Genomic DNA, 25,012 nt, shown 5'->3' on the forward strand with positions numbered 1-25,012 from the left:
CTCCGCCATCTTGCTCCGCCCCTCCCATATTTCAGTTTTAATTGACCATGCAGTAATCTAACTGGATAACCTGTCAGTTCTATCCAGCTATTGCTATAAAAATGGAATACCTAGTGAATATGAGAAAACAATATTTCCGACCAGAGTAATAGAAATGACTGTCAATGATCAGGATCTCACTAGAATTGAATTTAGACCCTTTCTGAAATATGTCAGAGTAATAAAGAAGATAGAAAACATTAACAATTTTTCCGAAGTTTCCTTTTATTTTTTATCAGTCCAATGAACCCCCTTTCCTCCTTATTCATGAAGTTTTAGAAGAAATTAATGAAATCCAACTCCCTCTTCAAAGCTACGGTGACCTCAAGAGTCTCGGTCTCCAGGATATAGAAAGCTTTGGCACTATTGCATTCCACAGGCTGGGGAAGGGTTATCAACAGCTTCCTAAAAATCAAAACAAAACAAGATAAGATAAAAACCTAGAATCAGCATCCTAAACTGATATCAAGAAGCTATCACAACTAATGAATCATTGAACATTATATCAAAACTAATGATGTACTATATGTTGGCTAATTGACTTTAAATAAAAAAAGAAGATATCACTTTTTTTTTTTTAGATTTTATTTATTTGAAAGAGCACAAGTAGAGGGAGAGGGAGGGAGAAGCAGGCTCCCTGCTGAGCAAGGAGCCCGATGTGGGACTCGATCCCAGGACTCTGGGATCATGACCCATGCGGAAGGCAGCCGCTTAACCAGCTGAGCCACCCAGACGTCCCAAGAAGATATCACGTTTAATAAGGTAATGGAAAGCAATACATACCATCAGAAGATTAGGAACCAAAAAATATTTATAAATACTGGATCAAAAATATGCCTAAGTAACACAAATAATATACCAGTTTTTTTTTTGCTTTAAAAATCCAAGCAGGGGTTTTGTTCCCCCACTCTTTTTTTCAAAATTGACCCCATTTTGCATTATAGACACATAGTCTCAGGCTTGGTTTATAGGCAGAGGAATAGAGCCATTGCAACTTTAAGTTGGTTGGATAGATCTGTTTCCAGCCATGCTTACGTGTAGATGGAATGTGACTGACTGATACAAATCTGAAAATTGGAATGGTTCTATAATAATTCTGCTAGGGCAACCTCAGGCTGAATCTCTACTACAGGTATAGTTGTTGAAATTCAGGCCTGGAATCATTTTAATACCAGATCAATGAAAGTGCTTCTCTGTGCTTGCTTCTAGTTCTTTCTCCTATACATTGACAAAAAGCCCTGTGAGACATTGCTGGGTTTATTTTGCAGTTGTGGCTCAGTTACTGGATAGCTGTATGCTTTAGATGCATTGCTGGGATGAGACATCCATAATTCTGTCATAGTGGTATGAATGTGAATTATGCCTGGGGTCAGCACATGCTGGTATCTGAAGAAAATTAAATGCATGCAACTCTTGTTACCTCACATTCTCCATAGAGAAGGCTTGAGTATCTCTATAAAAAGTGGACAGAAAAGCTCTTTTAGAAGGTATAAGATCCAAATCAGTAAAGGGATCTGGTATTTTTTTTATGGCTACTTATAGAATACTTGTAAAAATAGTGTTTGAAACAAACTTTTGAAAACCAATTGCCTCTTTACTCATTTGCAAAGACCTAAGTTCGGGAAACTGGACTCATTAAAAGTATTTATCACAAATCTCTGGAACCAAAAGGAGAAATTTTCTGTGACTCTTGTTCCATTCCAGATATCTGGCGTAAGAAAAACAGCTCTCTCCACCAGAAGTAATATCGCGATGTATTTTAATATAGCCTGTAATATTTGGCATCTCAAGAAAGCGGGTGCAAAAAATGTTTAGAGTCCATCTTTTTAAAATTGTTTATAATATAGGTTGAGCTGGAATTAGATTTGCTTTATCTCTTATTCTACAAATGTTAATATATTCACTTTAAAAATAAAGCGAAGCTCAGTGGTGGTAGCTTCATTGCACTAAAAGACAACTATAAATCAACTGAAGAAGGAGCTCCAATGATAATGTGCCCCTCTCTGTCCAGAGAGATATAAATTCAGAAGAGACAGTTAGTGACCACTGGAATGATCCATCTATCCCTGCATTTCTGTCTAGTCCTTAGTAGTATGGCTTCACATACTAAAATTTTGAACAACAGAAATGGTGCAACTTATTTAGGCTCTTAGGAGAAGGGAAGTATTTTTGTCCAGTCTATTTTACTGTCTGATATCTGAATTGAGATTTATATTTAAACAAAATAAAATTCTACAAATACTTATCCATGTACAATTCATTGAAGGACAGGACTATATCTTATCTTCGTGTCCCCCCAGTGTCTAGCAGAAGACTTTATAAATGTTTGTTGAATGAATAAATAAACGAATGAAAAGCAAATAGGTCGCCACAAAATATTTGAATACCTACTATAGATTAGTACTATCATATATGAATAAACATTTAAACCCAATCCCTCAGCTTTTACATTGATAGTATACTTGCTTTTAAGAAGGTACAGTTTAGGAACTGACCAAATGCTTATCCAGTGTTAATTTTCATTAGCAATTATTTAAAAGTGAACTATAATATATGAAAGTAAAGGCAAAAAAACTATCTATAAAGTGAACTATACCTTAGAGACTTACATACTTACATTTATATTAGCAAAGTCAAGGTGATATTCCTTGCAAGAGATTTAAATACAGGACAACCTTGTTCTGTGCATATTCACATAATGCAGTTTTTATTTTACGTAGTTAATGAATTATTTTATCTAAATATCTGGGTTAAAAATAAACAGGACTTTTTAAAGGTTTTCTAGTGGAGCCATAACTATTTTCAAAGAAAGTGCCGAAATAGCTACTGAGCTAAACTTCACAATTTCATTTTGAAAACATTTTTTTGGTTTGAACATCAGTCAATTCTCAATCAATCTGAATTAAAGGAACACAGCAAAGGTGAGAATAATCTAAATAGCATTCAACCAAAAATTAACTCATACTTGTATTTACAATATGTTCTTATTATCCCATTCAAGGAATTCATTTATGACATTCTTAGGATTCACTTCAAAAAATAATGAAATCTCATATGAAGACAAAAGTCCTTGGGAAATTAACCAATTTCCCCTATCTTTCCTCCTTTCTATCTACTCCATGTTGGGAATTGACATGCCAAAACAACAAGTTTTTAAAAAATGAAGAATTTAAGAAATTGCTTTATTTCTTTAGGTTGTATAATTCTAAAAATCTGGGTTTTATTGATAATTCTAATGCAACTGACTATCATTTGACTGATATTACTAGTCCATCCAGTTTAAAAATAGAGTCACTTGTTCTGCCTTATACATACACGAACAGGATATTTTCTCTTACCTTTCTTGGGATAAGTAAACAGTGTTAGAGGGTGTCAAAATTGAAACTAAAGAAAGTTAACATGAATATCAATAAACTCAAAAACAAGACACACTTCCAATAACACAATTTCAGATAATAGCATGGCTCCAAAGAATGCTCAAGTGTTTGGGAAAGATGATAAAAATGATATAAGCCTTTCCTCAGTCTTCTACCATAATTCATGATTTTTTTTCTTAAGAGACAGCACCTCTGTGCACAGAGCATTTAATATATAAGAACAGTATGATCCAAAAATTCTAGTGTAGCCCACATTCTATGTGGACAGGTATCTCTGTGTGAGTCTTTCACTTAGTGGGCTCTGATAGATATCTGGAACGATAGCATAGCCAGAGCATCTGCCTGAAGATTGATGGAGAACTGCAAGGGGAGCGGAAATTAACTCCATGGTGTGTAGATACGTATGTGCTTTTAACAAGCACACCAATATCATGGAAGATTAACTGTTCACGTAAGCAACTTTCCTCGCAGAGGTTGTGTGGAAGAGTAAAAGCATATATAATATGAATTTAAAAAGTACAATACTCCTTGAAGTGAATTGTAGGAATAGTGGATGGGATTTTTATAACATGAGACAATGCCTTGTGAGAATGTAGTTTTGAAATGATATAAGTGATGAGAAAATATTTGATATATATTCATCTGTAGATCATTTTGGGTTAAATGCCTCTACTGTGGAAATCAAGGTTAAGCTACGTAGGTACACTGAGTTGTTTACACATAGAAGTCTTTTGTATGAAGGATCTACTTTTTATTTTTTTATTTTTTTGAAATCCTAAGATCAACAGGGGAGAAGTATTGATTCTGATAATGGAAGAAAGAAAAGGTGTCAGCGGTTGACTACTCTCCACGCCCAGTTTGAAATGTTCATGAGTTACAGAGAAAGAACCACTGCAATCAGCCCAAGTGTGCTCACTGCTATACATTCAGATGAAAAGTGAACAAAGCAGTGAGATATTTAGATATTTTATCAAGTATACACTGGGTCCCCTGGATTCCCTCTTTAAGGAGTTGGTTTTGAGAGAGAGGACTGATTTGTCCAGGTTTCAGGATAAACATTTACCTCAGAATCTTACTGTATGTGTGGTGTTTGGGGAAGATAATTCGAACCTGTGTAATAAGAAGACTATTTTGAAAATATTAAATGTTTAATTGAATTATTCCACTATCACCTGTATTCTTTTTCAATGTAGTCACACTACTTGAGGAACTAGTGATAAATTGTTAGAATTTTTGTTTTAAGTAATTGATGACAAGAGTTTTCCGTTAATTTTCAGGGAAATATAATCAAATTGAACCTTAGAGTCCCACAATAACCAAAAAGTTTAAAGATATTGCTTCTCTTATGCCATCACTGTACAAAAAACCATGTGAAAGACTTAAAACTTAGGAGATTTTCACCTCTAGTTGTTTTTCCTCACAGATAAGCAAACTGTATCTGAATGTCAAGGACTGTGTTTTGGCAGTATCAACCTACTCCAAATGCATGGGGGCAAAGCAGAAAAAAATCAGGTGTTTCCAAATATATTTATATTTATATTATGCAGATCAAACATCTGAATGACATTTTCACTTTTCTTCAGACTTTAGGGGTGATGCAAAATAACTATGTACACTTTAAGAATATTGACTAAAGTTTTGTTAATATTATATTATTCTAGTTCTAAGTTTTACTCACTTATTAGGAGTACGAAGGTCGAGAATCGTTTCTTGGATGTCAATTTGAATATCAGAAGGGTTCGTATTTGGCAGTTTAATTTTCACCTGAAAGAGAAAACGAGAAGAAAAATACTGCTGTCTTGAAGAACAGTTAATGTGAAGAGTGTAAGGAAGTTTGGGGACATGAGAACTAATATTTATTAAGTTCCAGCTATGTGCAAGCCTAGGCCCTTTGCTCATAACAATCTTGAGAGGCAGGATTACCCCCATTTTACAGATGATGAAACTGAGATACAGAGAAATTTAGTAAGGGCCCGAGGGCAACTGTGTGTAATTGAACTAAGGTCTGTCTGACTCCAAAGCTATATAGAAACACGTTGGTTACTGGCTTGTAACTTTCATTGTCTGAAGGTGCATACTAGTGCACCTGCTAAGGTTGGGGGCTTTCTATTGACTTTATTCTTATTTATTTATTTATTTATTTTTATTAATTTTATTTTATTATGTTAGTCACCATACATCACATCATTAGTTTTTGATGTAGTGTTCCAGGATTCATTGTTTCAGTACAACACCCAGTGCTCCATGCAATACATGCCCTCCTTAATACCCATCACCGGGCTAACCCATCCCCCAGCCCCCCCAAAACCCTCAGTTTGTTTCTCAGAGTCCATAGTCTCTCATGGTTCGTCTCTCCCTCCAATTTCCCCCCCTTCATTTTTCCCTTCCTACTATCTTTTTTTTTTTTTTTAACATATAATGTATTATTTGTTTCAAAGGTACAGGTCTGTGATTCATCAGTCTTACACAATTCACAGCGCTCACCATAGCACATACCTTCCCCAGTGTCCATCACCCAGCCACCCCATCCCTCCCACCCCCACCACTCCAGCAACCCTCAGTTTGTTTCCTGAGATTAAGAATTCCTCATATGAGTGAGATAATATGATACTTGTCTTTCTCTGATTGACTTATTTTGCTTAGCATAATACCTTCTAGTTCCATCCACGTCATTGCAAATGGCAAGATTTCATTTTTTGATGGCTGCATAATATTCCATTGTATATATATACTACATCTTCTTTATCCATTCATCTGTCGATGGACATCTTGGCTCTTTCCACAGTTTGGCTATTGTGGACATTGCTGCTATCAACATCGGGGTGCACGTACTCCTTCGGATCCCTACCTTTGTATCTTTGGGGTAAATACCCAGTTCTACTGACTTTATATCAGTAGGCACTTTGAATAAAAAGTGGTTAGTTGTCCTGTGTGTGTGGGCGGGTGATGCCATCTATAGTACCCCAGTACTAAACTCCCACACCACAATTCCTAGACAAGTGTAGGAGTCCATAAAAGTTGTTAACATAACAGAAGATAAATAAAAACATGATCCTTACACACACAAAAAAATGGGACTGTTGATTGGTTTGGTAAGATTTTACTTAAAAATGTCTCATCTCAGTTAGCACATGACCCAGCAATTCCACTCCTGGATACATACCCCAGAGCATTTAAAACAGGTGTTCAAACAAAAACATTATATGTTTTTGTTCACAGCAGCATTATTCACAATAACTTGAATCAAAGGCACAAACAACCCAAATTTGCATCAACTGATAAATGGATAATCAAATTGTGGTATAGCCATACAATAGAATATTATTCAGCCATAAAAAGCAATGAAGTACTATTACATGGATGAACCTTGAAACATTAAGCTGAGTGAAAGAAGCCAGGCACATATTGTAGGACTCTATTCATATGAAATATCCAGAGTAGGTAACCCATAGAGACTGAAAACAGATTGGTGGATGCCAGAGGTTGGAGAGGGAGAAAAGAGGAGTGACTGTTTAACAAGTACAGATTTCCTCCTGGGTTGATGAAAATGTTCTGGAATTAGATATTGGTGATGGTTGCACAACATTGTCAATGTATTACATGTCACTCTCAGTGAATTTTGTATTGTGTATTTTACCACAGTACAAAGTCTCATCCCTCACTCTAATTTAATTAATTCCCTTTTTGATGGAAGTTGATCTATCTATCTATCTATCTATCTATCTATCTATCTATCATCTATCCATCCATCCATCTATCTGAGATGCCATGGCATATGGTTTCTATAAACAAACAAAACAACTTAAGGTTAAGGTAAATTATGAAGCCTTCTCTAAAATGAGCTAGAAGATTTGAAATATCAGACATCCGGTGATTTAAGAACTGGAATGGTAGGGGCACCAGGGTGGCTTAGTCGTTAAGCATCTGCCTTTGGCTCGGGTCATGATCTCAGGGTCCTGGAATTGAGCCCCGCATCCGGCTCCCTGCTCAGCAGGAGGTCTGCTTCTCCCTCTCCCACTCCCCCTGCTTGTGTTCCCTCTCTCGCTGTGTCTCTATCAAATACATAAATAAAATATTAAAAAAAAAAAGAACTGGAATGGTAAGGATAAAAACAGCAGGTTATGAGGGAAATACATATCAAATAAGTAATGGGGAAAATGGAATTCCTTGTAAGAAGCTTAAAGTAGGCAATAGTGTTTTTGCAATATAAAATTTGTGGACCAATACATGTCTGTAGTTATATTTTACTTTATTAAATCTGTATATAAAAATATTTGTAAATAGAGCTCTAGAGGTCCTACTATCTAAATATATCCTATGGTTAATATTTTAATTAAACAAAGAATTACCTCCTATTTATATTTTGAAAACTCAGATCTTCATAATTAATAGATGTTTTAAGTGAGAGAAATAGAGCATTTCTTAGAGGTAGTTATAGGTGCCCCACCTCAAAGTAAATGAGCATTCTATTGGACAAAGAAAGACCCATTTTTATTATAACTTGCAGATCTGATAGTTGAGATGTTCTTTAGTTACAGGATGACTCATATCACCTGGACCAAGGGATATAAATATTTATTTCTTTAGTCTGAAATGTTCAGATCTTTCAAGGTAAAAGATTATTTCCTCAAGGTTGAAATGACATTTGAGGAAGGAAAAAAATGATAACTTATGTGAAATGTAGATACAACTTCTGGGTAGAACGTCAAAGCGGTTCTTAAAATCACTTGCAACTCTAGTGAAGGGTAATTTAGAAACAACTCACTAATTTTTCCTCTTGAGAAAATTAAAATTGTGTACTAAAATGTTTTCAGAGGAGGGACAGGAAGGAACAAATTAAGTGGAATCGTACACATTAATATCTCATAAGCTAGAAGGTTCAATAGGAATCTTAACAGAAAAACTCCTGAAACATGAATCAGACTGCTTTAGAAATACTTCTAATGAATTCCCAGAAAATAGACATGGTTTTTTATTGACTTCTAACTGATTGTACCCAAGATCTAACTAGTCCAACATTAGTAAGTACAGTATGTTACTGACCAAGCAATTAAATGAACTGATGTTCCTCCCTTTACATAGGATGCAAATTGATTTATTTCAAATAATTACTTATTTTAATAGGTAAACTAGGGAAAACTAAAAATTTCATTGGGAAACTTTCAACTTTTGGGGAGCTCAACCTTTGCAGTCAAGCTTGAGTTTGAATTCTGTTTCTGTCACTTCTTAGTTATCTATTGCTTATAGTTATCTATTGTTTTATAACCAAAACCAATTACACCTCCCCCCTAATTTATGGCTCAAAACAATACACATTTATTATCTCACACATTTTCTTTGGCTTAGGAATTTGGGAGTGGCTTAACTAGGTAGTTCTGGCTTAGGGTCTAAAATGAAGTTGTAATCAGGATACTGACTGAGGCTGCATACATCTGAAGGCTTTACTGGGGCTAGAGGATCTGCATCCAAGATGGCCCACTCACATGGCTATTGCCAGGAGGCCTCAGTTCTTCACCACGTGGATTTCTCCATAGGGCTTAGGGCTGCTTGACTGTCCTTATGACACAATAGCTGTCTTCTCCCAAGAGTGAATGATCCAAAAGAGCAAGGCAAAAGCAATGCCCTTTTTCCGTCCCTAACATGGTCTCAGAAAGTGTACTTTTTCATTTCTATGATATCCTATTGGTTACATGGGGCAGCCCTATTCAGTGTGAGAGGGAACTACATAAAGGGAAGAATATCAGGAAGTGAAAACCATTAGGGGCCATCTTGTAGGCTGGCTACCACAGTATCTATCACTAACTTCAGTTTAAACCTCTGTCTTCTGGCCTTGTGAATAAGAAGAGCAGGAAAAGGTCCACTACTTTAAGGTTTGTGTGAGCCTTTCTTTCCACTTTCAGCTTGTCTTCTGACAAGTAGTTAAAACTACTTGCTTAGTCTGTCTCTGGGAATTCACTTTGGGGCTTTCCTGGAGATAAGTAAAGGTAGATCAAATTGCTTTCATGGTCCTCTGTTTATTTTCCTCTATGTGTTGTAACAGAGCTGGCTTAATATACCAAAGTGTTTGGGAGGGGAGGTCATTAATGTAGGATTATCATTTTGAGTTCTAAATTTCCTCTTTATTGTTTTGTTACAAGAGATTTATATGACAAGATGGTTCCTGAAGAGATAATATTCCTATAATCTGTAAATGATATACAGGCTCCCCCGTTCCTCAGACAAGTGTCCGTGATCATATTATAAGATGCTGGAAAATTGAAATGAAAAGGCCAAATGGCGAATGTTCCACAGAGGTCATCCATTCTATGTTTCCTCTTGAGCTGTCACTTCCTGACAACCAGAACGGAAGAATAAATGAAATATACCTTATATGTAACTTGGCCAGTCTATGTATGCTATTTACTGAAACTCTATTGATGCTCAAGATATACAGAAGGGTTTGGGCTGAAAATTTAGAAGATATTCTTATTTATGGATTCAGGATATTATAAAAATATTTTTTATTTGACAGAAATACAGGAACCATCTCCAATATATTTGATTCTTAGCAAAGAAGTTAAGACTATTTGAGTTTCAATTTGAAACTTAATGTTAGGAAATTTTGATTAACAGAAAAAGTTTGGGTAGGTCTCATTCCGAATTGCTTCGGTAGCTTAACTTCCCATTGTTTAACTATGGAAACCCACATTTAACTCTGGAGATATTTTTCACATTGCAGCCATCTAAGTATTTTATAAAAATTCTCATGAGTTATAATGATCTATAGGAAAATGAAAAAAATTAAAGGTGATGTTTCCCTACTTTGAAATAATATATTTACCTCTGAAGAATAAAAATATAGAGGTATATGTTCTCCAAAACCAGGACAAAAAACCAATAGATACATTTTTAAATTAATGGATAAATTTTCTATGATGTTACCACTTTGGGGTTTTTAAATTTTATTTATTTATTTGAGAGAGAGCACAAGCAGGGGGAGGGGCAGAGGAAGAAGCAGACTCCCCACTGAGCAGGGAGCTGGACGTGAGGCTCAATCCCAAAACCCTGGGATCATGACCTGAGCTGAAGGCAGACTCTCAACTGACTGAGCCACCCAGGAACCCCTGATGTTACCACTTTGAAACATCGCAGTACTATAGTGTCATGCCTGTCTTATGAGATCATGGAAGCATAGTACCTCTTCTCTCACAGGAATCAAGGGTAAGCGCAGCTCATTTTGGAATAAGAAGACTCATCTATAGGACCTCCATGTCTCTATTGGCCCCCACAATCACCCCCAAACACTCATAGCCTCAGTACCACTAGCTGTCTGGAGACTACCAGAACAAAATCCACTATACTTTTATCACTATTTGTCAAGAACACAAGGAGCCTCAGACTCCCAAGTCCTTGCTTATCACCTAACAATTACCATCGAGATCTCCATATCCTCTATTTTGTTTCCATTTCCTACCCCTCACCAACTCATGAAACCCTTCCATAGTTCCTCTGGAACACACAGTCCATCACCCTTTATCTCTTCAGCCTCTGAATATTCCTTTCAATTTCTTGAAATCTGGATCTCCCCTGATCACACTGCTTCCCTAGTCTTCTCAGTGGATGCCTGTTTTTTTTTTTTTCTCCCATTGCATTTATATCCCTGGGCCTGCCCCTTTCCTCTAGCTTTTAAAAATGAATCTCAGGTCTTCACACTATACCATCAAATACCCACCTTGTTGCAATCATCTACCAATTCCTTAAAACGTTTTAAGGAGGAAGTAATCAAAAGGGTAAAATACTGCTGGGTGGTCATCCTATCTTTAATAATAATAATAATTCTTTGTTCTCTATTGATATTTCTAACATTAAATTTCTGTCTTCAGTGTTTGATTTATATATCCACTTAGATAACCTTTCCAACCTCCTAGCCTCACTTTCTCATGTCCTTCAAGTCTTTGCACAAATATTTCCTTCTCAGTGATGCCTTCCCTGACTATACTATTTAAAATTGCAGCTATGGGGCACCTGGCTGGCTCAGTCAGTAGAGCATGTGACTCTTGATCTTGGGGTCATGAGTTCAAGCCTTACATTAGGCATGGAGCCTACTTTAAAAAATTGCAGCTACTAAGGCCAGGGTGGCTAGAACATAATGAACAGGGAAGAAAATGTGGTGTCAAATGAAACTGAAAAAGTAGGTAGGCATCAGATCATATAAGGCCTCATAGGTCAAGATAAGGAGTCTGGATTTTGTTCCAAGTGCTGTAGGAAGCCACTAAAGGTTCTGAACAAAGAAGTGATGTGATCTGATTTACTTTAAAAAAGGATCTCTCTGGACACTGTGGAAAGGCTGCAAGGAAGTAATTGTTGAAGGAGGGAGAAGAGAGAGGAGGGACTCATAATGGTCCAGGTGAAAGATGATGGTGGTTTGGAACATGATGGTAGTTGTGGTGGTAATGAAAATTAGATGGATTTAGAATATATTTTGAAAGTAGAGCCAAAAAGACTTGCTGATGCTATAAAGAGGAACGAGAGATGATTTAGGTGTTTAGTTTGTGCAGTTGGGTGAATGTTCTTGCCATTTCCTGAGATGATGAAGGTCAATGAAAAAGAGGTTTGGGGAAGACAATTAAGAGTTCTGTTTTGGGCATGTTAGGCTTGGATTGTCTATTAAAGTGAGAGATGTCAAGTAAGCAGTTGGTTATATGAATCTGAAGCTTCTGGGAGAGGCCAAGACTAGAGAAATAGTATTTAAAGCCATCGGACTGTATGGAAAGAGAATAGAGAAAAAAGAGACATAGGTTTTTTTCAGAGACCTAGAGAACTCGAGGCAGGAGAGGAAAAACCGGTGATTTGGGGCCAAAGGAGATGAGGAGATGCCCAGTGATTCTGGAGGAAAACCAGAAGAGAGAGGAGTCATTATAGTAAAGAGAAACACATGTTTTAAGAAGGAAGAAGTAATCAAAAAGGTAGAATACTGCTGGGTGGTCCATCCTCATATCTCCAACCCCTTTTTTTCTAATTTTGTGCAGGACAACTGTTTGTTTTTAGGATTGTCCCTCTTATTGCAGGATTTAGAGCATCTCTGGCCCCTAAGTATTAAAAGCCAATAACATCCTATAACCAAAAATGCCTCCACCCATTTCTAAAAGTCCTCTGGGGGCCCAGACCATGACTACTTTTTTACTATTTGTTCATTCACTCTAGTGACACACATTAAGCATTCAATAAATATTACTTAAGCAAATGAAGGGATATTTGTTATCAACTGAAAAGCATTCTGAATTCTCTTTTATCCTAAAAAATACCCCTAAATCTTGCCTCCTCCTCCTCTCCTCCCCTTCATTGTCAAACTTCCTCAGAGAATGATCTACATTTGCTGCCTTCTCTTCCTCACTTCTTGTTCACTTCTTGGCTTTCTTCAATCTGGTGTTAGCACCTACCACACCACTGAAGCTGCTGTCTTCCAAAGGTCACCAAAGACTTCTTAACTGACGAATCTAAAAATTCCTTCTGCACCCCAATCCTGGTTTACCCTTCTATAGCAGCAGATACTGTTATGGCTTTCTCCCATCTCTGAATATCTTTCTCAGTTCCTCTTCCCTTATCTGCCCCTCAAATACTGGCATTTTCCTAGGGTCAATCTGTTCCTGCTCGCAAGGATTCAGAAGTTTCTGCCTGTACTCGTTCAAGGATTCTGGACCATGTGATTCAGATATTTTAATGAAACCTCCTCAAAATGGTATCATCAAAATCTAAAGTTGCTGATTTTTTTTTTTTACCAAGTAATATGGATAAGACACTTTTCACTCTTATTTCATACCTGACCCTAAGCCCATCTCAAACTCTGCCCCCATCTCTCTCTCTCTCCCCCGCCCACACGCATTCTGCATCTATCTCTCATTATGGGAGGACTTGTATTTTCAACTCTACTAATTTTGGTACTATTTAAAATTTTAAATACATCTAACTTTCATAATCACAAATGTATTAAATCTATACAATTAGATTAGCTTTGAAGGAGGTATTCTTCCTCTCACCATCATTATGAAAGAATGTTATGATATTAACTATAAATGTATGTATATTACTGAGAGAACTATTAGAAATTGAATTTGAAGGTTTACTGTGCTGCCTGGAGCTGATAATAAGGAATTGTATTACAGCTCAAATACCCTTCTCCCTGACACACAGTCTGATAGGTAACCAATCAAATAAGGTTAGCATAATCAGAAAGCCTGCAAAAAAGGTGTCCATCCTCTAGAATTTATATGGAAAAGAGAATCTATTCCATTATCAAGCAGCCAAACCCATTTGTTCATTAAAGGTCAATGAATAGGACTGATTTAACCTTAAGAGAGAAAACAGGACTTGAGAAGCAGACCATTCAAGAAACAAGTGAGTTCTCAGAAGATAGGGAGACACTTTGCTCAGAATGAGGGATAGCCCTGTCTGAGATGAGAATGATAAACATGTGACTTCTGGTTGTGTCTGTCAGATAGTGACTGACTCCCATCCCATCCCTGACTCTCACCCTATTCTCAGTGAGATTTAGAGATGGAGTGAGGCTCAGATCCCAGTGAAGAGGTGATGATGAAAGAGAAACAGGCTTAATGCCTTGCTTTATAGGTCACATCAGAATGTCCCCTTATCAATACAGATGCATTAAAGGAGAAGAACCAAAATATTAAGAAGCCATTGCAGCTCAAAAAGAATATCAAGCTATGTGCAGGCTGCTTTTCCCCTCCTCTAGAACAAACGATGGGTCACTTGGCAGAATATCAATAACCCTAGTCCCATTCACTTTTAGATTTTAGAGATAATCTGCTGTTCAAAACGAATGGGAGAAAATGGGAATCCACGGACCTACTTCCCCATTGCACCCATCCCCCTTCCCGCCACAAATAGTCCTATGAAGAAGACAGGCTATCTTCCTACATATCTTTGATACCTGAAGTTCCTTTTTCCATGCCCCCCAACTGGCACCCAAAAGGTCAGGTACTTTGGTCAGCCCTATTTCTCAGGAGTAGGCAAGTTCCTATTTTTTCCCACCTTGTTTCTATGACAGCTTTTTGGCTTCCCCCATCGTCACTGTTTTTATCTCTAAAGCCATGACACAGTCTCAACCTCACTCCATTGATCCAATTCCTCTTGGTTTTCAATACCTGGCTTGGAACTGGAGTGAGAATTTCTGATGCCTCTGTTTGAACGCTGCCTCTGAATATTGACCCTGTCCCAAGGGCTATGTATTCTGTCCTCAGTCCCGTTTCTGCAAGCTTCCTAGTGTCCCTCTCAACAACCCCCCCAAGCATACAGGTGCTACCTAAAATCAGTTCTACATCATTCTAAGCCTGATGCAAAGCCAGCACTCAGTGGTAGTATATTCTAATCCCTCAGAGAGCAAACACCAATTCTGAAAATCAACATCTCCAGTCCCTGTCTTTGAGTTCTGCATGGATTTATATTTCTAACAGCCTACTGGATGCTTCCAACAAGATTTCTTTCAGGCAGTTCAAACTCAATATAACCAAAACTTATTATTTTTCTCTTAGAACTTTGTCTTCTTTTGCATTTCTTACCTGATATCCCCATACCACAAACAAAACCACCCTTGGTTTACTCTTATTCCAGAAGTAATAGATGGTAATTGTTAAAAAAAAAAGGGGGGGGGGCGGAACTCAGACGAGGAAAAAGAAATAGAAACCATTTCTAAGACTATCATCCAGAGACAAACCACTTTACATTCCCATATCTTGATTAATGTCATCACCATTTACCCAGTCACCCAAGCTAGAACTCTTGACTCCTGTTTCTTCCTTACATATCCCATTTGAGAACTTTCTAAATCCTATCAGTATTACCTCTGAAATGTCTACTTTGTTCTCTATCCCCTCTGCCACACTCCAGGTTCCTACCTCTCTTACCTGAATTAGTGCAATTGTCTCTTAACTGGTTTTTGCCTACCACCAATCTCCCTAACTCACACTCATCTCCTACCATCATCTCTGCCAATTTCTCCACCATAATCTGCCACTAGAGTTGTTCTGAAATATACACCTAATTGTTTAACTCACCTGCTTGAAGACATTTTGTAACTCTAATTCCCACAAAAGTCCACAGCTCATGGTGTCTTAGTCAGCTGGCGCTGCCATAACAAAATACTACAGACTGGAATCGGAGCATGCCAAACATGCCAGTATGGTTGGTTTCTGGTGAAAGCTCTCTTCTTGGCTTGCAGAAAGCTGTCTTCTTATTGTGTGCTCACATGGTCCAGAGAGAGAGCAAGCAGAGCAAGCTCTCTGGCATCTTTGTATCAAGGCACTAATATCATCATGTAGCCCCTACCCTTGTGACTTCATCTAAACCTAATTACCTCCCAAAGGTTCCATCTCCAAATACCATTACAATGGAGGTTAGAGCTTCAACATATGAACCTTGAGGGGGACACAATTCAATCCATAGCACATGGTGTGGCATTCAAGGGCTTTTACAACTAGCTCTAAGCTCCTTATTTTGTTTTCTTTTATTGCTCCATGTGCATTCTGGGGCTCCAAGAACATCACAAATAGTTTTCAAAACACATCATGTACTTTAATAGCACTAGGCCTTTGCTGATGCCATTGTTTATTCTGCTCAGACAGATTTTCCACCCTGACAAACTACCATGTACTTCAAATGTCCAGGCCAGATGCCACCTGTATTGTGAAGTCTGCTTGGACTACTTCTTTGCACCAGATCACTTTATACACACTTCTATCAAATTCACATTGTTTGGGTTCAAATCATAGTTCTACCAGATTCTGAGTGTGTGAACTTAATGCAAGTCACTTAACTTCTTTGTGCTTCAGCAACCTCCTCTGTAAAGTGAAAATAATAGCACCTATTTCATAGGGTTGATGTGGGGATTAATGATTTACCCTGTGCAAAGTTCTCAGAGAAATGCCTGGCACATAGTAAGCAGTCTATAAATTATTTGCTATTATTATTATTATATTATTTTAAGTGAAAACGAGCAGGATAAAAACCTTTATCCATAGACTGTAAATGTAGGAAAATGGCTCCGCTATGGCACTCTAGTAACCCTGCACTATCTACACTGGCCACATAGGCAAGGCCCAACTGCAGCCTGCCCCAAGTCTTGGCAGAACATCCTGTGATCCTCCTGGAATATGGGAAGATACAGTCTTGTGAGGAGTTGCCTCAAGGCTGTTTCTTATCTGTCTTTCTACCTTGTGGGAGGCTCCTTATCTTGCAGGAGGCTACCATGAGGCAGTTTCTCACCCTCCTCCCTGGTTCCAATAAGGCATAAGAGCTTTCTACCTCCCTCCTCTTGGGTATGGATGCCGGCTATAAAACAGTCCAGCTACAATCTAGAGTTGGCTCTTCAGCAACAGAGTGCCCCATTGCTCATGTCACCTGTCATCTGGTTCCTTTAGTTCGATGTTGTCCTCTGGGGCAAAGGGACATGCGGAGCTGACACCATGCTGATCTAGTTTATCCTGCCTGTGTAAGTAAGAATTTTTATCCATTTGGGTTCACTGTCTCCTTATTGGATAGATCTGTGGAAGTCTGTGCTGCTTATAGACTGATCTCTTGATAGTAAGCTCCTCGTGAGAAAGAGAAACATCTCTATTTTGTTCAACACTGTATACCAAGTATCTGGCCTATAGTAAGTGCTCAATAAGTATTTGTTGAATTAAAAAAATATAGCAAACAGTGGTAGATATGTATTCAAGGATATATAGTCAAGGATATATATCAAACCCTTTATAGTGGGATCCTTGTGGGGAGGGATGGAAAGTATAGAGAACAAGAGAGAAAATAAAAAATAGTAAAATCAAATAAAGTAAAATAGAACAAGACAGAGGCATTAAACTCATGAGGTATAAAGAAAAACATACATGTTACCTAGGAGGAAAAAGCCCACTAGCTATCTTGTTATTCTTCCATTAATTTATATGAGTATTTGATACCTTACAAGCTTGACCTTATTTTCTCAACCGTAATACAAGGAGAAAAGGCTAGATAAGCATCTTTCAAACCGTGTTCCAAAGAGCCCCAGTTTTTCTCCTAGGAGCTGCCTCATGGGTGATCGTACCCTTTTAACCAAGGCATTGGTGCTTGTATGTGTTCTATATGTTGGGCTTTCTCATAGAATTTTGTTTGAAGAAAATGGTTGGCAGCTAAAGACAAAACAAAACAAACCAGCAAACCACTGACCAAGCTGTAGCTCTAAAATGTACATCATGATGATTATAGTTACTAATACCATATTGAATACTGGGAATCTGCTGAGAGAGTAGATTTCAAGGGCTCTCAACACACACACACACACACACACACACACACACACACACACACTGGTAAGTATGTGAGGAGAGGATATGTTAATTAGCTTGACTGCAGTAATCATTTCACTATGTATATGTGTATCAAACCATCATGTTGTACACTTTAAATATACACAATTTTTACTTAAAACATAAAATGCCTAATTATAGATTAAGGCCAGGGAAGCTTGGTAGCTACAAACTCGGAGGGGTGCAGCAGGCAGAATTTAGATAATGAAGCTCTTTGGCTTGACGTTAGAAGGAAAGAATGGAAGGTTTGCTGAAGACATGCATAATCGTAACTGAGAATTTTGTTTAGGACAATTGCTTTAAGACTCATGAATCCTGCTTTCTTATTTGGAGTCTGGGGAGGGTAAAGGAAAGGGTGGTCCTGGTGAATTTTTAAACCCCAAATCACTCCTTGTACTTAAACAGATTGTTCGTGCTACTATCTTCCTCAGCTTAAACAGAGGTTTTCTTAAAGTCTCTGTGTTGGATTGTTACATATAGACCAGGTCCAGCCCCCAAATCACAAATTTAGCCAGTTCTGGGGTGTAATTCCCCCCACATTTTAGTGTTTCTGATACTGAGATGCATCATGCAATCAATGTGAACATTTAATGGGGTAGCACACCTATTTTTCCTTTGTTATTAAATAAATGGCAATTTGATGATGTCTTAGATCTGAGAAAATGCCATATTATCAACAGCAATAGTAAGCTTATAAATTTGAGCAAGAAATAATTGAGATGTGGTCAACAACCTCTTTAGTCTGAATCTTACCAGTGGGGTTAAGCAATGATGGTGGATATCATCATTAATATGCCTACAAGATAAAATTCAAGCTACAGATCAGGGATTGTTTTTCTTTTTTGAGAGTTGGCTTACCAATACACCACTATTCACAACTATTCTTTCTTCTTCTTATGCTCACACTTTACTCAAATAGGCCAGGTATTTCATGCCTGGATACCTCCCCAAGTGCTTTACCTCTGCTTGGAATGCTCTTCTTGGAATGTTGTCTACTGGAAAAGTCCTGTCTACCCAGTGTTGATCCCTTTCTGCTTTATGACACCATATATGTCACACATATATGCCTCTAAGTATGTACTTACCATACTGAATTGCAATGATCTGTTACGCGTCCACCTCCTTTACTGTAAATTCCTTGAGGGTGATGACTGTATCTTACTTATCTTTGTATCCCTAGTGCTTAGAACCGTGTCTGGTATGTAATAGTACTCACTGAGTATTTAAAAATTGAATATATGCACTATTCCTTATGTTCCACATATGAGTGAAATCATATGATAACTGTCTTTCTCTGATTGACTTATTTCACTTAGCATAATAACCTCCAGCTCCATCCATGTCGATGTAAATGGTAGATATAGTGCAGAAGACAATAGGGGAAGGGAGGGAAAACTGAAGGGGAAGAAATCGGAGAGGGAGACAAACCATATGAGACTCTTGACTCCAGGAAATAAACTGAGGGTTGTGGAAAGTGAGGTGGGTGGGGGGATGGGGTAACTCGATGATGGGCAATAAGGAGGGCATATGATGTGATGAGCACTGGGTGTTATACGCAACTAATGAATCGTTGGACACTACATCAAAAACTAATGATGTACTATACCTTGGCTAATTGAATTAAGAAAACTGAATATATGAAGAAAAAGCAAGAGAAAAAGAACAGTATACATGAGGCGAAGTGCCATAGCACCAACAAATATTTCACGCAGCTTCTATTCCATGCCTTATCCAAACCCTCTAAACTCCTGGTAGACTGTCAACACTGAGTTTAACTGTTATTAAGAAGCTGATTTCAGGGGCGCCTGGGTGGCTCAGTTGGTTAAGCGACTGCCTTCGGCTCAGGTCATGATCCTGGAGTCCTGGGATCGAGTCCCGCATCGGGCTCCCTGCTCAGCAGGGAGTCTGCTTCTCCCTCTGACCCTCCTCCCTCTCATGCTCTCTGTCTCTCATTCTCTCTCTCTCAAATAAATAAATAAAATCTTAAAAAAAAAAAAAAAAGCTGATTTCATTTATGTGAGTTCTGTCTCCCCAATCAATTAGAAGTTGATTAAAAGGAGGGATCAGGTCTTCTTCAGCATATACGTGTTGAGTTTTACATAAATTGTATACTCCTACCCTGAGGTACAATTTGGTTTCCAAGAGTCTTCATTCAGGACACCTTTATTATTAATACTAGTAGCACTTTACAGGAGAGAGATAGAAAGGCTCACAACAGTTATTTACTTAGGACCCAGAATTTCTCCAGAGTTTACAGCAATCCTCAATACTAGACATCAAAAATGTTATTTTACAGTTATTTAAAAAAGAAGAATTGGGATGTTACTGGTAAAACCCTGGAAGCTAATTACTTCAAAATCACTTGAAACCTTAACTCATTAGAGTTTGAAAAATCTCCTGAGGTACTTAAGCTCACTATTCCCATTATGTTACTTGATTCAATTGAACGCCTTAGATTTTGCTAATAAAAGAAAACCTGAAGTTCATGCAAAAGAGAGATTCCATTTATCATTTGCTTAAGGAAAAAAGATTAAGCATCTCCAATGGGCACCTCAGTACTCCATACTGTAGAGTGTTGTGAGAGAAGGAGGGGAAAAGATAGATGCATAGCCGCTGATCTCAGGAAAAGAATTCACACCAGAATTACTAGTGTATGCTGCCAAAACAAGTTATATCCTACCTTCTTGGTTAGGCCCAGACTTTTCAACAGGATCATTCTGAGGCTCAAATAAGCAGAGGTAAGGGGATCTCATTGATCTCATTGGTATTACATAGAAATAGTGTCATTCTGATAAAGGAGCCAAGATAACATTTTAGATGTCTTTTAGAGTTTTAAATCAGAAGTTCAGATCCAAAAATTAAGAAAAAATCCCTTTTAAAATTGCACAATGTAAGCTGAGTTGTTAGAAGAAATACAGATATAAGAGATAAGAGAGATTCAGGGAAGGGCAGTTTTCATAGCACTAGAAATAGTGTATTATGTCCTATGATTCTATTACGTTTATTTGTAAATCTTATCCACATGTGTAAATTTAGTTTGTTTTGTACGTGTTAACCAATTTTAAACTGTCAATCCCATTATTCCCTTAGTACCTAAAACATAGCAACCACTACTTTTAAAGAGTTTACTGCTTTGCCTATGGTATTATGTATACAACAGTCAGTCAATGTAGCCATAATGGTCATAGGGAAGATGGAGAGGCTCACCACTAGATCTTCACAACATGCGGTTGAAGAGTCTTTTCTCGAAAATCCCAGGAATATATCCTCAGTTCCCACCTGCTGTTTGAATACTATCTCATACCTGAAAAAAAAGTCAATGATACAGAGACTCAAAAGAAAGCAATTTTCTGTCCCAGAGTAAAAAAACAAAAAACAAAACAAAACAAAAAAAACTACAAACTTATGAGGACATGCTATTACAAAAAATAAAAAGACTAAATAAAATTCTTTTTTTTTAATTTATTTTTATTTTTTAATTTTTTTTAAAGATTTTATTTATTTATTTGAGAGAGAGAGAATGAGAGACAGAGAGCACGAGAGGGAAGAGGGTCAGAGGGAGAAGCAGACCCCCTGCTGAACAGGGAGCCCGATGTGGGACTCGATCCCGGGACTCCAGGATCATGACCTGAGCCGAAGGCAGTTGCCTAACCAACTGAGCCACCCAGGCGCCCCATAAAAAGACTAAATAAAGTGTTGACAGTTTCTTCAGGCAATTAGCAGAACATAAAGGAATAGAAGTCTAGAAAATTCAGTCAAAAATACCTAACACTAAAAAATACATATATACCTAACACCGTAAAGCAGGATTTGTATTGTATCTACTTCTTTTTGAAAAACTAAGCTTAATTGTTTTAGTATACAAATAAAATGGATTGAGGGAACTTCTAGTAAGATTAAAAGTAGAAGAAAAAAAGGTCTTTTTTCATGGAAAACGATGGCTCAGAAAAATTGTAGGCCCATAACCCAGGGTTTGGTGGATAGATAGAAATCCTCATCTGTTAAATTTAAGCCACAGAGTAGAGTTAGAAAATCCAGGTGTAGTTCTGTTTCTGTCATTAACTGTGTGCCCCTGGTTAAATCACAAACTTGTGGGGTTCTCTGCTTCCAGATTTGTACAATTTATGGGATAGGGGTAGGTTTGAACTCAGTGATCTCTACAATATTTTTTCTAGGTGTAAAAGTCTATAATAGAAACACTGGTAATGCGGTCAGCACAACTACATTGTAGTATTTAGAATCTAGGCCTACAGAATTCTTACTCCGATGAAAGATTTTCCTGGTATTTCACCTCATACACGACAATTCACAAATCTTTCTTTGCCCCCAAATTTGGGTCCCTAGGGATAGAGTCATTTATAGAAAGAAGCACCCAGCCATAATGTACCCTATCTTTTTGGATGCAATGAAGTGAGCAAACATTTACAAATGATCTTTCCCATTTAATTCTCCCCTAATGAAGAAATGGTAAATCTCTGGATAGGAAGACTAAAGGACTACCTTGAACTTCTGACCGCTTGCAAATAGGAATGCCCAAGAATGAAAAAGGGATTTCTCTGAGTTTGAACAGGACTAACAATAAGTAGCTATTTGATATGGGGCGCTTTTTTCTTAATGGACTATAACATTTACCTGATATTTACAAAGGTGAAGCCAGGTTAAAGCAAAACAGAAATGTATCGATCCATATGCCCATGACTCCCTAATGGATTTGCTCTAACTGCTGCTCTTCTCCCCATCTCCAGATGCAATTTTCCAACTGCCTACTATATACATTTGCCTGGATGTCCCAAAGGCACCTCAGAGTCCACACAACCAAAACCAAACTCACTCCTTTCCCTCTACCTTCATTCCCAATCATAGTTAATGGCCTCACCATTCACCTGCTCACCCAAGTCGGTACCCTCAGCATCATTTCTGAGGCTTTTCTCTCATTCATTATATCTAATCTAATAACATATATTCCTTTAAGAATCTCTCTAATAAAGGCCCTCATACTTCTCCCCAAGGCCAGTGACTTAGCTCAGGCCCTTATTACTTTTTATTTGATCACTTGTGATTCTTTTTTTGTGAGCTGCCTATCCTCTTTTTTTCCCAATTTCCTCTTTATCCACTGGGACATTTTAAAATGTACTTGCATAAGATAGAAAATAAAGATTAAAAAAATCTTATAGGGTAATTTTCTTCATATCCTGACTGGAGTTCTTATTCATTTAAAACTTTCATGGATGTTCTTTCTACAGAACATCAAACATCAGGATGAGAAGTGAACATTTACTCAAATTTGGAACTTTGGATGTTTGACATTCATTAGACAATATGACAAATGAGTGGCTTACTTCTTACCTTTCATATGGATGTGTGGGCACTGTATAAACATAACCTGAGATTTACTCTCTTCATTTTTAAGGTACACACAGAAATGTTTTAAAATTCCCTTTGATCTTTTTTATGAGGTTTATGGGGTTTTTTTTTTTTTTTTGACATTGTTTATTTGAAAGCTGGATACATTTTTCCAATTAATTATCTGCAGTCTCCCACTACTTCTGTTTTCAGAACCAATGTAGGGGATAGAAACATATGGTTGTTTTGGACACAATTTTATAGTCAGAATTAGATAAGTTGTCAGATCACTTACCATAGAAGTCTTCAAGAATTTATAAAGTACCTTATAATTTAGTAAGTACTGCTTTGGTTTTTCAAGCTATTCTAAATACTCAATCAAGATTTTATTTTAGAATACATATATTTAAAGCTTAGTGTATTTAACCATTAATTTCAATTATGAATGTGAACACACTTTCAGTTCCTTGAAACTGTGGGCGATTTATTTCATCAGAGTGAAGGGCTGTTCATGATAATAATCCTAAATTTCATATTTACAATTCATATTCCTAATTCCTATTGAAAAAGCTACAAAGTGAGACTTCAAGCCTGCTTGCAAAATATATTAAACATAATCCTAAAATAACTAGTAAATAGGTCCAGGTAATAATAGATAATTTGAGAGAGAACGCAGGCTTTTACCACAATTGTGGGACATTGAGTAATTAAAAGCAGGTCTTTGACACATAAATATGGTATAATAATTTAGCTTGTATGAATGCTTGTAACTTAATGGGTTGTTTTCTTTCCCAGTGTTAGTTCCACATTAAACAACTAGCCAACATTAAATTTAAATTTGTAATGGAAATGACTGTATTTTTCAGTTTTTGTTTGATAATAACTGAAAGTAAGGTGTTATGTCTCATTATTTGTTTCTGCTCCAGAAGGAAAAAATAATAATAAATTGCACATGCCTTCTGTGTGTCACTGTAGTTTTCTCTTTTATGTGGTAGAAGTTACTTTATGAATCTTGTCAAAAATAGAACGGTATCAGATGACACATCTACCTTAAGCCCAAACACATTCCTGGCGTCATCTGACTTACTCTGGTATTTCTCTAACATCCCACATGTCCTCATGCTCTCCTCCCTCTGGAACCTCTTCTGGATTCCAGATATCCTTGCCGTTTTCATCACTGCTTTGAGGGATGTCTGTGGAGAAAGGGAAGATAAAGCTGAGGCTGTTGTCTGTTCTTCACGCTCAGTTTGGGATCATCGAAGTAAAGCATTTTCTATTTGTAATCACTAGCTTGTGTTTTGGTCCAAACAAGCTAAATTAGTAAAAACACAGAATTCTTGAATCAATCCACAACGAATACATTGTAAAATTATAATAACAGTTGTAGAAAATGTGGAAACAACATATAAGCAAAAAGAAGAAAACAAAATCATCTATAATCCAACTACTCAGAGATAATCAATGATAGCATTCTGGTCTGTATCTTTCCAGCCTCTGTGTGTGTGTACATATATAACGTATAATATAGACTCCATATGTGAAAGAGCATTTGATATGAAACATATATAATATATATATGCAAAGAAATATTACACATTTTTTTCAGAAACATCAATAGGATCATATGTAAAACATTTATGTGAAAGAACCAATCAAACATACAATCACTCTGATTTGGGGAGTCAGTGTCTTATCTTGCTTTGTGTATTACTATCTAAAAGCTCTTTGAGCTTTGTGCAGTGGCAGTATCGTAGCCGATGAGGTTTATCCGAGGCGTGATTATTGCTAATTAAAAACTCTTTGATACCTTTGCCATGAAAGCATGACATAATTCTTAAAAAATATCAGTTAAAGAAACTGAAAACAGTGGATAGAATGATCATTTTTAAAATTTTTAAAAAAGATTTTATTTATTTA

The 25,012-nt window shown here is 37.1% G+C and overlaps 1 protein-coding gene and 1 pseudogene across 1 annotated transcript in view; one reads left to right on the top strand and one right to left on the bottom strand.

The window, feature by feature from the left end:
* Nucleotides 1-314: 314 nt before the first annotated feature.
* The window catches only part of DNAAF6 (dynein axonemal assembly factor 6), a 30,233-nt gene continuing 5,535 nt past the window's right edge, over nucleotides 315-25,012 (bottom strand). Inside the window, exons 3-6 of the mRNA XM_032392721.1 lie at nucleotides 24,183-24,288; nucleotides 20,960-21,056; nucleotides 5,095-5,180; nucleotides 315-444 (exon numbers count right to left, since the gene is read on the bottom strand). Of these exons, the coding sequence (XP_032248612.1) occupies nucleotides 315-444; nucleotides 5,095-5,180; nucleotides 20,960-21,056; nucleotides 24,183-24,288 (419 nt within the window). The remainder of the gene's footprint in view (nucleotides 445-5,094; nucleotides 5,181-20,959; nucleotides 21,057-24,182; nucleotides 24,289-25,012) is intronic.
* On the top strand, nucleotides 24,824-24,947 carry LOC116624708 (annotated as a pseudogene).

The sequence above is a fragment of the Phoca vitulina genome, unplaced genomic scaffold, assembly GCF_004348235.1.
Source record: "Phoca vitulina isolate PV1807 unplaced genomic scaffold, GSC_HSeal_1.0 scaffold69, whole genome shotgun sequence".
In the NCBI taxonomy this organism is placed as follows: domain Eukaryota; kingdom Metazoa; phylum Chordata; class Mammalia; order Carnivora; family Phocidae; genus Phoca; species Phoca vitulina.